At 35.9% G+C, this 15,872-nt stretch overlaps 3 protein-coding genes across 5 annotated transcripts; 1 reads left to right on the top strand and 2 right to left on the bottom strand.

The window, feature by feature from the left end:
- Positions 1 to 123: 123 nt before the first annotated feature.
- On the top strand, positions 124 to 2,740 carry LOC114401343. Its single transcript, XM_028363848.1, has one exon. The coding sequence runs from the start codon at positions 525 to 527 to the stop codon at positions 2,451 to 2,453; it is 1,929 nt and encodes a 642-aa protein (XP_028219649.1). The 5' UTR covers positions 124 to 524; the 3' UTR covers positions 2,454 to 2,740.
- A 283-nt stretch (positions 2,741 to 3,023) lies between these two features.
- On the bottom strand, positions 3,024 to 10,862 carry LOC114401252 (3-isopropylmalate dehydratase large subunit, chloroplastic-like). 2 transcript variants are annotated; one of them, XM_028363725.1, is made up of 15 exons: positions 10,739 to 10,862; positions 8,505 to 8,645; positions 8,255 to 8,425; positions 7,854 to 8,006; positions 6,565 to 6,633; positions 6,366 to 6,482; positions 6,083 to 6,157; positions 5,870 to 5,947; positions 5,686 to 5,781; positions 5,374 to 5,423; positions 4,828 to 4,882; positions 4,564 to 4,695; positions 3,924 to 3,971; positions 3,677 to 3,835; positions 3,024 to 3,379 (listed from the first exon to the last, which is right to left on the bottom strand). In XM_028363725.1, exons 3-15 carry the CDS (start codon positions 8,411 to 8,413, stop codon positions 3,242 to 3,244), a joined length of 1,329 nt encoding a protein of 442 aa, XP_028219526.1. In that variant the 5' UTR covers positions 8,414 to 8,425; positions 8,505 to 8,645; positions 10,739 to 10,862; the 3' UTR covers positions 3,024 to 3,241. The 2 variants fall into 2 exon arrangements, with proteins under 2 accessions (XP_028219526.1, XP_028219525.1); XM_028363724.1 differs by lacking the exon at positions 10,739 to 10,862 and adding an exon at positions 8,840 to 9,100.
- LOC114401253 lies at positions 10,773 to 15,680 on the bottom strand. 2 transcript variants are annotated; one of them, XM_028363727.1, is made up of 3 exons: positions 15,544 to 15,680; positions 14,952 to 15,285; positions 10,773 to 11,157 (listed from the first exon to the last, which is right to left on the bottom strand). In XM_028363727.1, the coding sequence occupies exons 2-3, from the start codon at positions 15,256 to 15,258 to the stop codon at positions 11,105 to 11,107; spliced, it is 360 nt and encodes a 119-aa protein (XP_028219528.1). In that variant the 5' UTR covers positions 15,259 to 15,285; positions 15,544 to 15,680; the 3' UTR covers positions 10,773 to 11,104. The 2 variants fall into 2 exon arrangements, with proteins under 2 accessions (XP_028219528.1, XP_028219527.1); XM_028363726.1 differs by having other exon boundaries at positions 10,773 to 11,160; positions 15,544 to 15,679.
- Positions 15,681 to 15,872: the final 192 nt, after the last annotated feature.

Below are 15,872 nucleotides of genomic sequence, written 5' to 3'. Positions count from 1 at the left end.
CTATTCATAAGATAACTTGATTAAATAAAGTCTTTTGAGTAAAAAAACAAAAATATTTATAGAATTAATTATTGTGAAAATATAATGAGAAGTAATTGATCGAGCTGGGGCCGTGAGTTGGGCTTAGGGGCCTATGATTGGGTGGCAGTCTAAAAAAAGGAAGGATAGAAAATGGTTTGGTGGAAGGAGTTAAGCGAAAAGAGCGGTGAGAAGCAAGGCTTTGAAAAGAAATGAATGGCTCCTCTGATTCGGTGTGGTTTGGGTGTTCCTTTCCCTTCATGTCACGCCCTCCCTCCTCCACCACCACCACCACCACTGCGAGTGCCACCCCTCCTCGCACTCGCACTCGCAGCCGCATCTCCTCCGTCTTCTCCTGGGTCCGACCCCTCAAACGCTCCAAAACCGCCGACAAACTCTACAAAAAATACGTCCTCTCCTACAAACTCAAATAATACATCCCCATGCATCCAATAACCAATTTCATTGCCTGATTCATTGATATATACCTATAGAAATTGGAAAAAATGTCTCAAATCTTGGCACCGTTCCAGTTACTGGAACTGAACGTGATTTCCGCCCAGGACCTGGCTCCTCTGGGTCGCAACATGCGTACCTACGCTGTCTCCTGGGTTCACCCGGACCGGAAGCTCTCCACACGCGTCGACTCTGAGGGCCACACCAACCCAACTTGGAATGACAAGTTCGTCTTCCGCGTCGACGAAGAGTTTCTCTACTCCGACACCTCCGCCATCATGATCGAGATCTACGCGCTTCATTGGTTCAAGGACATCCACGTCGGCACCGTCCGCGTCCTCGTCGGCAACCTCGCCCCTCCTCCCTCCAAACCCTTCCACAACAACCGCACTCCGCTCGGCATGCGCTTCATCGCCCTCCAGGTTCGCCGCCCCTCCGGCAGGCCACAGGGGATTCTAAACATTGGCTTCACCGTCCTCGACAGCTCCATGCGCAGCATGCCGCTCTACACTCACAACGCCTCGGCCGTCGGCTACCGCCACCTCATGGGTGAGAAGGACGCTTACGACAGCCACAACCACCTCAGCCCCCGCATCCGCCCCACTGCCGTCGCAACTCCCATGCCTGAGCTTCGCCGGACCAAGAGCGACACCAGCTCCATGCTCGGCGCCGCTGAAGCCGTGGCGCGCCACCACCGAGCCATGGCTGTACGAGCCGACTCCGCCATTTCGGGATCCGAGGTTAGCGTTAAAAAGAAGAAGGGGAAGAAGAAGAAAACGAAAGCCAAGAAGAGTAGCTCGGTTGTGAGTAGCGTCAACGAAACGAACTCGGTTCTCAGCGACACCGTTTTGCCGTGGAAGGTTAAAAGCGGAAAGGCAAGTCCCGATGATATTGTCCACGTCCACAACAACGTCGTTGAGGAGGTTCATAATGATAATGACGATGATAACGAGAACGCACATTCAACCGTTAACTCCGTTTCTGAAATTGCCACCAGCGAAACCGACGCTGATGAAGGACAACAACATGTTCATGTTAATCACGTTCAATACGAAGTTCGAGCCTCCCCCAAACCGCAGTTTCGAAACTCTCCGGCACCACAATTTAAGAACTCTCCGGCACCACAATTTAAGAACTCTCCGGCACCGCAATTTAAAAATTCTCCGGCACCGCACTTTAAGAATTCTCCGGCACCACAATATAAGAATTCTCCTGCACCACGGTATATGAACTCTCCGAAGCCGCAGTTTAAGAATTCTCCGGCGCCGCAATTTAAGAATTCGCCTGCACCGCAGTTTAAGAACTCTCCTACGCCACAGTACAAGAGTTCTCCGGTGCTGCAGTATATGAACTCGCCGAAGCCGCAGTTTAAGAATTCTCCGATGCCGCAGTATATGCCAACTCCAAAGCCGCAGTTTCGGAACTCGCCGGCAGTGTCGAAGTTCAACCCGGCGGTGGGGTTCAACGGGTCGCAGAGGGGGACGCCAATGCATCCATTCGGGAAAGTGAACGGTGCAGGGTTTGAGTACATGACACCGCGGAGGTCAAACTTGGCGAACATGGGGCATGTGGTGATAACGGAGTCGGAGCTGGGGCCGTCGCCATCGGAGGTGGCGGCGGCGATCGCGAGGAAGCCGGTGATCGACGAGGGGGAGAATTCAACGGTGGGAGGATGGAGCTTGGACGCGGAGAGCGTGGAGGGGCTGCAGTCGAAGCTGGAGAGGTGGCGGACGGACTTGCCGCCGGTGGTCGATCGCGGCGAGGTCTCGAGCTACCCAACGACGAGCACCACCAAGACGAGCCGGCACTCGCGGAGGCACACCGACGGCGGGAGTACTGGGAGTGGCTTGTTCTCATGCTTTAGTAACATATGTGGTGTTGAGTGCTACGTTGGTTGCGGCGGTGACCCTAAAGGAAAGAAGAACCGCATCCGCAGTCGCCGCACTCCCTCAGCGGATGACAGTTCCAGTCTTCTCTAACTACCCACAACAATATGCATTGTGGAGCCAACATGGGAATATTTGTGGCAAAGGACTATGCTGTAATAATTTTATTCATTCTTTGTTATTCCATCATCTGTTTTTGCTACTCCATCTTTTGTCAATTGTAAGACATGTCAGTTTAATTCGTTGGGACTCCACAATACAACATAAGGCTATACACATATTTCCTTACTTATATCTCTCTGTTTTCCTTAGTTGTAGATCATATGAATCTGATCATGTGAGTATTTAATTATTGCATTATTACGTACCTTTGTGATTGATGAGTTTGTTTGTTTGTTTGTTTCAAATTTGACTCTATAATATGATGTGATTCATTATGAAGGCTGTATTTTGGGCTTTTCGTTGTTCCATCTTCCTCAATGACAATTACGTATATATTCGTGTGTGTTATTGCAAAGGTGGTTTCAGTTTTATTAATATGATGATGCGCAGTCTACTGAAAGTGCTTCAACGAGTTGTGTAGTCTTATTTTCATATTGAATAATGATGGGTAGACACCCTAGAGAGATAATAAAAGAGACGAGAGAAAATTGCTTCAATGAGTTGTAGTCTTATCTTAACTTTCCAATAGTTGTAATTGTAAAAATTATGTGGATTGCTGCCAAGTTGTAACACACTAATAACATGCTCTACGCTTACAAGCTAACTACTTGACTTTAAAATACATAATTCTGGTTCTGGCATAAAAGTTCTTTGAGCTTTTTTTTATTTTATTATTTTTCCAATTAGGTAGAAACTGCTTTCTACCCATTTTAGCTGATCTACAAGAACTCCCTGGGATCAGTTACGAAACCAGTTAGTGCAGATGCTGCAGCAGTATAGGGGGAAGCAAGATATATCTGGCCTTCCATGTGCCCCATCCGACCAGGGAAATTTCGATTTGTTGTTGAGACACAGACCTGCATTGACAGTCCTTTCATCAGTTACATCAAAAGGAAAACAATAACACAACTTGGTGTTACATTTATCTATAAGACTCTAACTATATTATCGCTCCAGAAAATAAGAACTTGGTGTTACAAAGGAATTTGAGTTAGCTGAGAAGGGCAGTGTGTTAACTGGAACTCAAGTCCATTCTTTTTTAATGTCAGTTAATTCCCAAGTCCCAACATATTTTAGCTACAAACTAAGATTTTCTTTTTAAGCAATATTTTATGATTAAGGGTATGTTTGATTCTAAAAAAGTGTAAGTATACCTGGGGTTCATTTAAACGTCCATATGTGTCTCTTGGACCACCCATACATGCAGCACAACTAGGACTAGCAGGAGGATCACAGCCAGCTTCTTCAAAAATCATCGAACAAGTCTTGCCACCTGAGTCAGGTACCTCAAGTGTGTATAAGTCCATCCAAACCTGAAAATTTGACGACTTAGGTGGTTAACACTTATGAAACAGGTAACAACACCCATATCTTGAATAGAAATAGTGCACCTTAACAGACCTTTTGTGTAGCAGGAACAAGAAAAGTAGGAACTTTGACGGTTTTTCCCTACAGTGGAACCGGTTTCATTATGTTAAAGATGATAAAGAAAGAAAAAGAACAGATACTAATGTTTACTGAGCAGAAAAAATTTAAATAAGAACTATATAAAGACATTATTCTGCATAAGGTGCAGCCTCAAAAGTGGCTCAAATAAATCGTACTAAGATCAAATACTCAAAATTGTCTCACATGCTCATGTTCATAAAACATTATGTTTTCCTTGTATGCGTTGAAAATTGAAATTATTATAATTCACTGACTTGCAATCTAACATAGTTATTTATTGAGGAAAACTTGTTTACAATATGCTTTGTAAATTTTCATTTGAACGCTTTCATAACAGATGGAATGAAAAAATAACAAGTTTGCACTCAATTCCAAATTTCTGTGAGAGGCAGAATATTGCCATCCAAATTTATCACCGTCCAAACAGAAACATGAAATTCTTGCACGGACTGCCATCCTTCACGGTGAGAAGTATGTGGTTCTAGCCCTCCTGAATCCAGAGTATTAATGGTTTTCCAATATCCACCATAAAATAAATGCAGTTTGCATGTTAAAAAGAAAGTGTAGGAGAAAGAAATTATAATAGACATACCCCCGCTAAGAAAACTTTTGCTGCAGCCATAAAATCTTCAGTCTTCCCACCAGTGCAGGATCCAATGTATACTCTGTCAATTTTCACATTGTTGCATTCTCTTGCCAAAGCACGATTATCGGGGGAATGTGGCTGTATGGTGGTTCAAACACATTGCATTATATTAGCAATCAAACTCAAAAAGAATCTTTTACAACACAAAATTCTTAACACTTTTTATGGCAAAATGAAGATAAAAATATGATTAAGTTAAAGTAAAAGTACCTTTGCAACCAATGGTTCCATATTTGATACATCAAATCTATATTGGGCTAGAAACCTGGCACATCAACAAGTAAAAAAAGAAAAAGAAAAACAGTTCAAAAGAATCACATAAGAGAAAACAAAGGGGGGAAATATATGAATTGTTCTGAAAAGACCGTGATTGTTTTTATGCTAAGAAAATAATTAAGAATATAAGACAACTAACTCTTAAAGTCAACCAATAACTCATCAGTTATCACTGGCCATATTTTGATGAAACCTGAAATTGCATAATAATAGCGTCTAAATTTTATATTTGATGGATATAAACTCACCATTTGACCATTATAAAACTTATACCCTATTGGTCAATCAGAAATAGCAGATATCTCTAAATCACATTTTAAAAAACAATATTCTTAAATTACATGAAACGTCCTAAGGTCAAATCATCTCTGGTCCATCTAATATTGCAATTCCAGATCCATGAAAAGGGAATTTAGATCTTGGTAATTATAAATCAAATAAATAATATTTGTATATATATGAGGAGCAAACAGAACTTGCCTTGCATTCTCATCACTAGAAACTGGCTCATATGGTGCAGACGTCTTATCCTGTGCAAAAGAACTAAACAATATAAAATCCATGGCAGCGAGAAAAAGGGGAAAGAATTAAGATGTGAAAACTCTATTAAGTAAGGCAAAACTTATTACACACAAACATGTAATGCAGGAGCATATTTCAAGCATTACTTAACTAGCACATCTTTTTTTAATTGAAAATTCAGCATCTTGCATGTATATATGCAAGCACATACATGAAGAGAGAAACAGTGAAATGAGAAAAACATAAAGGGCGCTGTTCAACTTCAACAACCTCAAGGTATTTGTATGTGATTCTATCAGCAGCAACAATACCGTTTTTCCCTCCAGCTTCTATAACCATGTTGCACAGTGTCATCCTTTCTTCCATCTACAATACAATACAACAATTCAAAAGTCTTATACTAGTGCAAATAACATACCATATAGAAAGAAAACAGTGTTAAAAGTATGCATACACTTAAACTTTCAATTGTTGTCCCAACAAACTCCATCGTTTTATATGTTGCACCAGACACAGATATTTCACCAATGATCTGAATGATGGTTTTTCAAATGGCAACACCACGAAAAGAAAACAGACAACAGTGTTATAATATACTCATGTCACATAACTTTGATTAACAGCATTTCATTCAAATGGAAAAACATGAGAGGAACCCATTACCCACATTTAAAATTAGATCCTTCGCAAGCAAATAGCTGGGCTTTTCACCATCCAGTACAAATCTTAATGTTGGAGGCACCTGAAGTTTAAGGATATTTATGACATTTGGCAATGGTTGATAAGAACAAATACTAAAATGTAGAAGCAAAATGATAGTGTTGGTTTATCTGGGAAGAAAGATATAAACTTTCATCTTGAATGTAGGGCAAGATGAAAAGTCTTAGCCTTCATCAATAAAATTTAGGTGTTTTTCACATTTAATAAAGTGATGATATTTGTTTACTTGCCTTGAGTAAGATCTTCCCTGTCCCTAATACAAAAGCTGCATCAGTGTTACCAACTCCTGTGGCAAACTGGCCAAATGCTCCAGCTGATGTGGTGTGAGAATCAGTACCAAACAAGACCTATTATCAAGTGATCAGAACATCTTTGAAACCTGTAGATTTCAAATTTTAACATGTCTTAGCTTTGTTAACAGAAACTTACCTCTCCAGGTCTGCAATGACCTTCCTGTGCTAGAGCAACGTGACAAACACCTTTATAATCTGGATTAGCCTGCAATGTATAAATTATTATGCGGTCTATAAAACTTTATTTCTTGATGGTTAATGATTAAAGTTACTTCAATGACATGAAAATAAACTGCTAATGTTTAATTTTCTAATAAAAGCTTTATGAATCAATATGATCGATGACACAATTAAAAATAAAATAAAATGACTAAACATGAACCATTACTTATTAGACACATAAGATTATTTCCAAACAAATGAAGAACTCATGTTAATTAATTACTAGTTCAAAAAGAATCATTGGCCTAGTTAACCTGTTCTATCATAAATCGGTGGTTAGATCGGGTCGGGTTGGCTATCAGCCCATTCATACAGTCAACTTGGTGTGATCCGGTTGGATTTGTGGTTGAACGGATAAGTAACCTGTTGACTTGGGCAAGATCATGTAACTTTTTCTTTTCTTTTCAAATTACTCAAAATGACAACTCTTTGTTGTTGCAATGTGATTGTTGATTTTTTTTTATATTACTTGTTCAATTTGTTATGTATAAGGAGCGCCAATGCTTAATTGATTTAGATACTTACACTTTGATTTTGTTTATGAGTAGTGATTCTTTTTGGGATTTTCTTTAAGATGGAATAAAATTTTCATATTTTTTAATACATATTGGGTCATACAAGTTATTTAAGGATCCACTGTTTTACCTATTAACCCAATGACCCAGTACTTTAAAACTGGTCATACGGGTCAGTTTTTAAAACTGCATTAAGGGCTCTTTCGCTGAACAAGTTGGAATGCCTCATTGTTGATAAACAGTAATTTTTTTCCCTTTTAAATTTGCAAGTTATATACAATTAACTAGAGTCTAAGACGCTTTTCAATTTTATTTAATCTGGGCTGGCTGTCCAACACACAGGTTAATTTCTTATCTTTTTCTTTTTTTAGAAAATAGGTATAGATAATTGACTTGTGATGCAAGTAATATAATGTGACATTATTATTCAGGAAAATTAGTTGACTTTCAGGGCATAACATTATCTGCAAAATTAGTAGTTTTCCAGGAAATTTGACATTGTTATTCAAATATAGTTATGCTTGTTTGGTTTCACTTCAAATATCTGGAATCATTTTTGAAACTAGCATTTTCCTTCTTTTTTTATTAATTGAACAATGTTAAATAGAGAACAAAATATACAAAAAATAAAATAAAATAAAAAATGAAACCAACCAATGTGTAAGAAAAGTCTAAAGAGACACCGCACCCTGAAGTTACTGCGATCTTGAATATCATAAAAGTACTTGATATCTTGCTCAACACAAAAATCTCTAGCAATATCCACATTGCGGTGTGCGCGTTCATCATTTGTGAATATGTAATGATCAGGGATAACCACAATCTTTTCACGGTCCCAAACCTTTAGCATGAAAAATTTACATTATTATTCAAACATGTAGTAATATTTTTTTGGTGTCAAATGATGTAGTAATATATCGTTAAAAAGTTTGTTCATAGCTATAACTAGGTGAAAATTCAAACATTTTCTAACGATCATGTGTTAACTTAATAGATTAAATAAAATTTGGTTTGGTTAGCACCAAACAAAGTTTTGCTGATATACTGATATTTGATTCATGATTAATAACATGCATCAAGTGAAGATACCTTTGCAGTGTTGCCAAACTCTTTCTTGAAGATTCCAGAAATACCTGGACAAGTGATATCATTGATCATCAAAACATCAACATTTGCCCAAGCGTTCTCCCCTGGCCTCACCTCACATTTCTCGGCAGCTCTTGCCAGAATCTTCTCTGTCGCAGTCATCGGAATTTTGGTCTACAGTGAGCAACAGCCATCATTAGCACTAAAATTTGAGCATATATCAATGGAAAACAGGGAAGAAAGTGAACACAACTGAGCCAGTTGCAGAAGGGCTGCGTTTGTTCTTGGGGGATGACACAACAGAAACAATCTTATTTGATGATGTTTTCTTGCATTTCTGTCTCTTCCCAATTATGGAGGATGGTGAAGGAAAAGCAAAGAAACCCAAGTCTTTCTGATCATGAAACAAAAATATCAGAGAATTACAAATGTGTGTTATTTAAAAAATTAAATAAAAATAAGTGTACTCTATTGATATTAAATTCAAGAGCTCAGTATCTGAGAAAGCAATTGTTACAGTCTATGATAGCAGGAGTAAACATTAATTTAGTAGTGTGTGAATGTAATTAAGTTTATTAGTGGAAAGACCTTGCAAGTGATGAAAGGTGAAGAGTTGAATGCCATGATTGAAGCACTCACTGTTGGTGGCTAATGCTTACTTAGATCATATAGGGAAAGCAATAAAGAGGTTTTATGTTTAGGATTTTGGGTGAGAGAGGATGTCAAGAGCAAAACGGAAACGAAAACGAGGATATTTCTCCTCACTTTCCTTTGTACTAAGCACTAGCAGCCCTATTGCCACAATCCATATGTCTTTCAACAATTAACACTGGGGTCAAGATTACTATTGATTTTTTATTTGATTCCTAATACAGAATACTCTTCCCAACTCTTATCAATCCAAAATTAATTAGTGTTTGTTTGGATGTATGCCATAAAATTAATTTTGAATAAAATTGATTTTTAAGTGATGTAATTTAATTTATATTTAGATATTTTCCAAGTCAAACTAAAAATGCACTTTAGGATGCGTTTGAATTAGAGTTAGAAACCATTTGAACAAATGCAAAAATTTTAAGTGTAACTTTTCATCTGAAATCCATCACAAAGCAGGGGCACTGGGGAATGTACTTCTGGTTTTTGGGGGGTCAGTACAGTGGACTATATTTGGAATGAGCTACATCAATTTCGATTACAACGAGTAGTCGATTTTGCACTATAATCACTCTAATCGTCCTTGATTTGACCCATTACATCCAGAAGGGAAGTATTTTTTTTCAACCAAAAAATTAAAGGAGAGTCACACTCGTAAAAACATATATTTATTACTGAATTTATAATATAAACCCATTTTAAATTTTAAATACACACTAAAAAAATATTTTTCATGAGTCCAATTTTACATTGAAAAAACTTTGATGACAAAAATCATTTAGTCTATAACTTACAAATATTTTACACCTAATAACTGCACAAACATTCAATAACTCCATATGACTATAACAAATAAGAAACTACCCATAGACAAACAATTATAAGTAAGATCAACCTAACTTAGAGATATAAGGTTAATTAAATAGTTAAAAAAAATGTCAAGAATTTGATCTTTTCTATTAACAAAAATTAACAATTAATATTTATTGATAAAAAAATGTCAAATTAACTTTTCAATGAGTAAAAAAAAACTAAAAATTAATTGAAATAACATGTCAAAGGTAACCTAAAGCGTAGGCATAAAAAATCAATAAACTAAAACTGTTACATTTTTCCAATTTTATTTAATTTTTATTCTCTCTCTTTCAATAATAATGCAGATAAAAAGTATCTTACTTCCACTAATAGAAAAAATAAAAATTACAAAATCAACAATATAGTTGTGAGATTAATTACTTTTGTTCTTTGTGAACTATTTGAGTTTATTGGACTCCTTTGTAACCCTAAAACGATCATCTATAGTTGAATATGGCGTACACCTTCCAAGATTCTCGTTAATCGTAAGATGTGAGTCAGTGTGCATATGATACCAATTACCAAGATTTGTGTCCCTCGTAGGACATTCGGTAACAGTCTTCTATAACATTCAATTTTCACTCTTGTTGGCAACAAATAAAAGTTTCTATACAAATTTGGATTAAAGGACAATCCACATAAATCAATTTGATTACAATTTCTCATTCAGAATCGATTCATATCATTTGATATAAGCAACTATGTATTCAACCAATATTAAACCGTCAGTCCCCATAAACCGTCATTCAGAATCGATGCATTACTTGTTTAACGAACATTACAATTTGTCAATATAGAGAATATCATAGAGTCATTTGGTTTAAAAGAAGCAGGAAAACGTAATGATGGAACCCTGTGCATCCACACACGAACGCAGGCGAGGGATCGTTTTAGAAATCAAATAGCATGGATCAAAAGCTCATATTATAATGGTCGCAAGTGCAAATTCAACTGGATAGAATGATAGCTAGTACGTACGTGTTCAACAATGCAGGCGTCTAAAATAGGTGATAAAAGAAGAAGCAACGTTTTTGCTCATGAAAAGTCATCCATTACATGCATCATGGGAGTCAACAAGAGTAGTTTGATGGGACAATATTGAACACTGCATCCTCTTATCTAACCAAAATTGTTAGATGGATAATATATATAACAAAAACAAGTGTGCTTTTGTCCTTACAATGATAATTTTTTCACCTTTTTGACTCCCTCCAAGTTCTACATTTACATGCAATTAGAATAGCACATTATGACAGGATAATACCTTTATGTTCTCTTGGAAAATATTTATTAACAGCCTTCCAATGCCAAAAACTTCTAAAGGTGCTGATAACTAACCAGATCTCAGGCGATTATTTTGTTGGCACCAGATGAATTTGCATCTTTCGTCACAGTATCTGCTGAAAAGACACAAAACAACTTAAAGGTCAGAACTCAAGACGTAATGCAAAAGCTGATGTGCATAGAAAATGCGGATTGACCAATCACTCAAACTGTGTAATTAATCTCTAACTAGGATTGATAAATATCAATTTTTTACGACAGCTGTGTTAAAAAAATTTGTGCAGAAAAACAGAAATGTGAAAGCACACCATTAGTAAAACTAAATGCGTCTCATGTTAGATAATTTTTTTTTCCGAATGTTTTTAAATCAATTATTATAAAGGATAAATAAGAGTTTAAAAAAGCCTAGGTAGAAAAATATAATGTGTTCATCTTCTGATATACGTCAACCCGTCGGATCGATAGTGCGCATCAAAGGATCCCCAAACAATAAAAAACACCAATCCTCCAAAACATTTTTTAAATAGCAGTTGAATTTTATGAGCTAAGCAAAATGATTTTCTGTACATGTCTCTCTTCTTTTCTTAACCGGCAACATCAATATATAATGCCAAGAGCCACAATGTTCAGCCCCAAAAAAGCAATATGCAGCAACAGAAAAATCTTTGAAACTGCATAAGAAAATCCTTTAATGTCTAGCAGTAAAAACTCTGAATAATAGGAAAAATGTCCTTTTGAAGGTTGCAACAGCCAAGACTTGGTATAATCTTAACTAATTAAAAGATAAGATTGAACAAATATTTGTTTAAAACTGATTCTGAAAAGGAAAATATTTTAATTTAAACTATAATAAAGTATTTTCTAACAAGCTCCCACTAATTTTAAGCAATGAAAAAAATAATATTATGATTATATAAAAACTGAAAAACAATTTTTAATGAAGCATATTATATTTTCAAGAATAAGGAACTTCCTGAGTTTGAGCCTTATAGATGAACTTTCACCTAGGGGAAATGTAGAGACTTGACTGTCTTAAACTACATCCCCTTTAACTAGGCTTTAGAACACAACATAGGTGTTCATTTGAGTTCTAATTAGTAGGTGCATGTTAAGGCTTTGTGCATGTATCTTGTTTTGTGAGTGTCACTTAGAGATTAGCTTGTAGTGATAGTCCCACCACCACACTCACTAGGTGAACTCATGTGACTACCACCTCAACTGTTGTTGGGTCATTAAGAGGTATTTAAATATGATCTTTTTAGTAAATGAAAAATATGTATACCTCAATCTTATAATTGTCATAGTTTAAAGTACGCTTCGCCATAGGAATGGGAATTGGAACAGCTCTGCAATATTCATAGTTTTAGTGTAACGTAGTCAACAACCAATTTCATTGTTACTCGTTGACTCCATTCACGAGATCGCTATTCACACAGAGATGAGTGTCCATTGTTGTGACTAGTTAATGGCCTTAAATCCTATTCCCTTTGACGACTTAAGTATGTCCTGACATGTCAGTCTTTATTTTGTAGGCAAAATTGACATGTCAACACATTAAGTCGTCGAGGGAAATAAGATTTATGCCCATTAACTAGTCACAACAACGGACATCCATTGCAGTGCGAATGGCGATCGGATGAATCCAGTCCAATGAGTAACAACAAAGTTGTTTGTTGACTACAATGCACAAAAATTATGAATATTGCGGAGCTGTTCCAATTCCTATTCTAAAGTGTACTTTAAATTGAGTCAATTATAAGATTGAGGTATACATATTTTTATTTTACTGAAAAGATCATACTTGAATACCTATTATTGAACCCAACGACAGTTGATTGTTGGGGTGGTAGTCACGGATCATTTTTTAAGTGTTCACCTAGTGAGTGTGGTGGTGGGACCACCATTTTGAGATAAGGGTCCATCTCTAAGTGACATTTACGAAACAAGATACATGTGCAAGGCTGTAATGCACATCCATTGATTATAACTCAAATGAATACTTATATTCTATTGGGTTTTAAAGCCTGGTTAAAGGGGATGTAATTTAATACAATCAAATCTCTATGTTTTCCTTAGGTGAAAGTTCATATGCACTAAGTATAAGACTCAAACCCATAAGGTTTCTTATACTGAAAATATAATATCACATGCTCCAATAAAAATTGTTTTTTTCAGTTTTTATATAATTAAAATATTATATTTTTTTCATTGCTTTAAATTTTAAATTTAGTGGGGAATTGTTGAAAAATATTTTTATTATAATTTAAAATTTAAAGTAAAATATTTTTCTTTTCAGAATCAGTTTTAAAAAATATCTATCCAATCTTGTCTTTTAATTAGTCAAGATTATATTGATCAAGTCTTTATTGTTGCACGTTGAGTTGCAACGTTAATCAGAAAATGATTTTTGCTTATCTCTCTTTTATAAAATTCAACTACTATTTAAAAATGTTTTGGAGCATTGGTGTTGATTGGTTTGAGGATCCTTTGTTGCACACAATCGATCCGACAGGTTGACATATTTTGGGAGAGGAATGCATTATATTTTTCTACAAGTGCAGTGGGACATTTTCTCTCTATGGATAACACATTGCGTGCTTCAACTCAGGCTTTTCTAAACTCTTGCTTTATCTTATTTATCCCTATAATAATTGATTGTAAAAGCTTTTAATGTGTTTTAATTCTATGTCAAATTATACAACTGATATGTTGTTTTTGGTTTCCTACTTTTTATCTAACATCTAATGCTATCAGTCTGTCACTGTTAACTATGTGGGCTTCTCTAAGAGATAGTGTACAAGGTTGGAAGAAATTGTTATATTGAACTTTGGTCTGTTTGTTATTTTCTCTTTTTCTGTATTTTTACAATTTGTTTGAAAAGATTTATTAAGTCAGTGTTTTGTACTTCTTTTTCAAATAACTTTTGCCTCCAGTACTGCTTTGTCTATTTCCCCTATCACTGTTTCTATATCAACTGGAAATTTTCAAATGAAAAGCTAATCTAGTAGATGATCAGAATAAATTCGCAGACAAAAACAAGTTCTTATCAAAATGACCTTTCAAACAATTAACATACATTCTGCTGTTTCATTATGGTTATCAAAATGACCTTTCAAACAATTAACATACCAGTTACCAATATGATTATGATCTAAGACATTCTTTTTGGATTTTCTTCTTTGGAAATGTCATTGATATATGGAGAAAAAAAAAATCAAAGCTAGAACTTAAAAAAAAAGATCTGCCATAGCATAGCAAGTAACAAATTATCTCCATTGGTCGTTCAACAGTAATACATTATCACCTCGCCTGATATACATTTAACACAAGAATATGAAGAAGGTTCAGTTCACTTTTTTCCAAATTGAACCTTGCTTAATCAAACAGAAGATCTTTTCCAGAAGGCACATGCTAACCATTTACTATAAGGAATCAAAAGTATTAAGTTTTAATTGGAAAAAAAACATTTATTATATCAAGAACCCTCCTTAACCGGCTCCTCATGGCACTTGTTAGCAAAATCCTTTCTAGAGTGACTATAAGCATAACAGCAAGAATGAAACTACATTCCCTCCCAAACAATGGATTACATTATAAGCACATTGATACTCCTCCTTAAACACAAAGGATTGAAGTACAGGCATCAAATTTCCCCCAAGTTACCAAATGCATAAATCCCACCCAATAGTTAAAGCATAAATAGCACAATACCATGTATAACAGGAAAAATTATAGGAATCTATTATGCAAACCAATAGTGAAAAATCAAAATAACTTGTACAATGCTGCATAATTCATCTCTTCCTTTTCAATCCACAAAACCATTTTCTACATCAACAAAATCAAATTTCATTGTCTCATTCAATGGCTAAAGTCTACATCAGGGGAAGACATGTAAGTGAATTACCGAGCGTGGCACGTGGAGGAGGCGGGGCTTCGCCATAGATTGCTTTGAGCCTAGCCAGAGGAACCACTGCAGAATCAGCGGAGGCTTCAGCATAAAGCTGCTGTTTCCAGTCCCACAATGTCTTTCTAATGGACTTGTTGGATTTGGTAAGAGACTCCTTCTCATCCTGTAGAGCTTCAATGGTCTTTTGCTGATTCATAGATCTTACGCCGAGTGTTGCAAACGACGCAAGCAGACAAACATTGATCACTGCGTTGCTGTTTACAGCTCTGGTAGCTATGTCCACTATTCGATTAACAAACTCCATTTCTTTCCCCCCAATTCAAATCAAACCCTGAAGAACATGCATTTCATTTCAACCCAGAGATAGCAAAAACCCAATTTTGGTGGGCCAAATTGCATCTAGTGAGATATTACATTCCAACTTCAAAAATGTTGGTACCCTAAGTTATATATTGATCACTGAAGTAAAGTAATTTATTTTTTTCTTCAAAATCCGTAGTATGCAAGGCAGCTATTCTAAATTAAAAAAATGTAAAGTCAGAGATTTAAGAAAAATGATTAATTTGAAATCATAAGAAGACTAACTTACCGGAAATTGGCGGCGGAACCAGCGAGCGGCAGAGAACGAGTGTGTTGGAGACGGAGACTTCTACTTTATCATATTTTTTCGTCCAGCGATGCCAAAGCAATTGATAACCTAAATAAAAATTAGGGTAATAAGTAATAACTTCTTTATCGGTTTATCTCGGTAAATTACTACTATTATCTTAATTGCAGTATTACACTTTTCGCCAATTATACATTAATTAAATTAAGTATAAAACATTTTCTTAAAGTATAAAACACTTTAATTTGATTTAATTAATTGTAATTTTTATTTTTATTCAATTTATCAGATCACTAGCAAAACTAATTGCA

This window comes from Glycine soja, chromosome 20 (assembly GCF_004193775.1).
Source record: "Glycine soja cultivar W05 chromosome 20, ASM419377v2, whole genome shotgun sequence".
Lineage (NCBI taxonomy): Eukaryota > Viridiplantae > Streptophyta > Magnoliopsida > Fabales > Fabaceae > Glycine > Glycine soja.
Note: the sequence above shows the minus strand (reverse complement) of the source record. Positions and strands in the feature narration are given on the sequence as shown.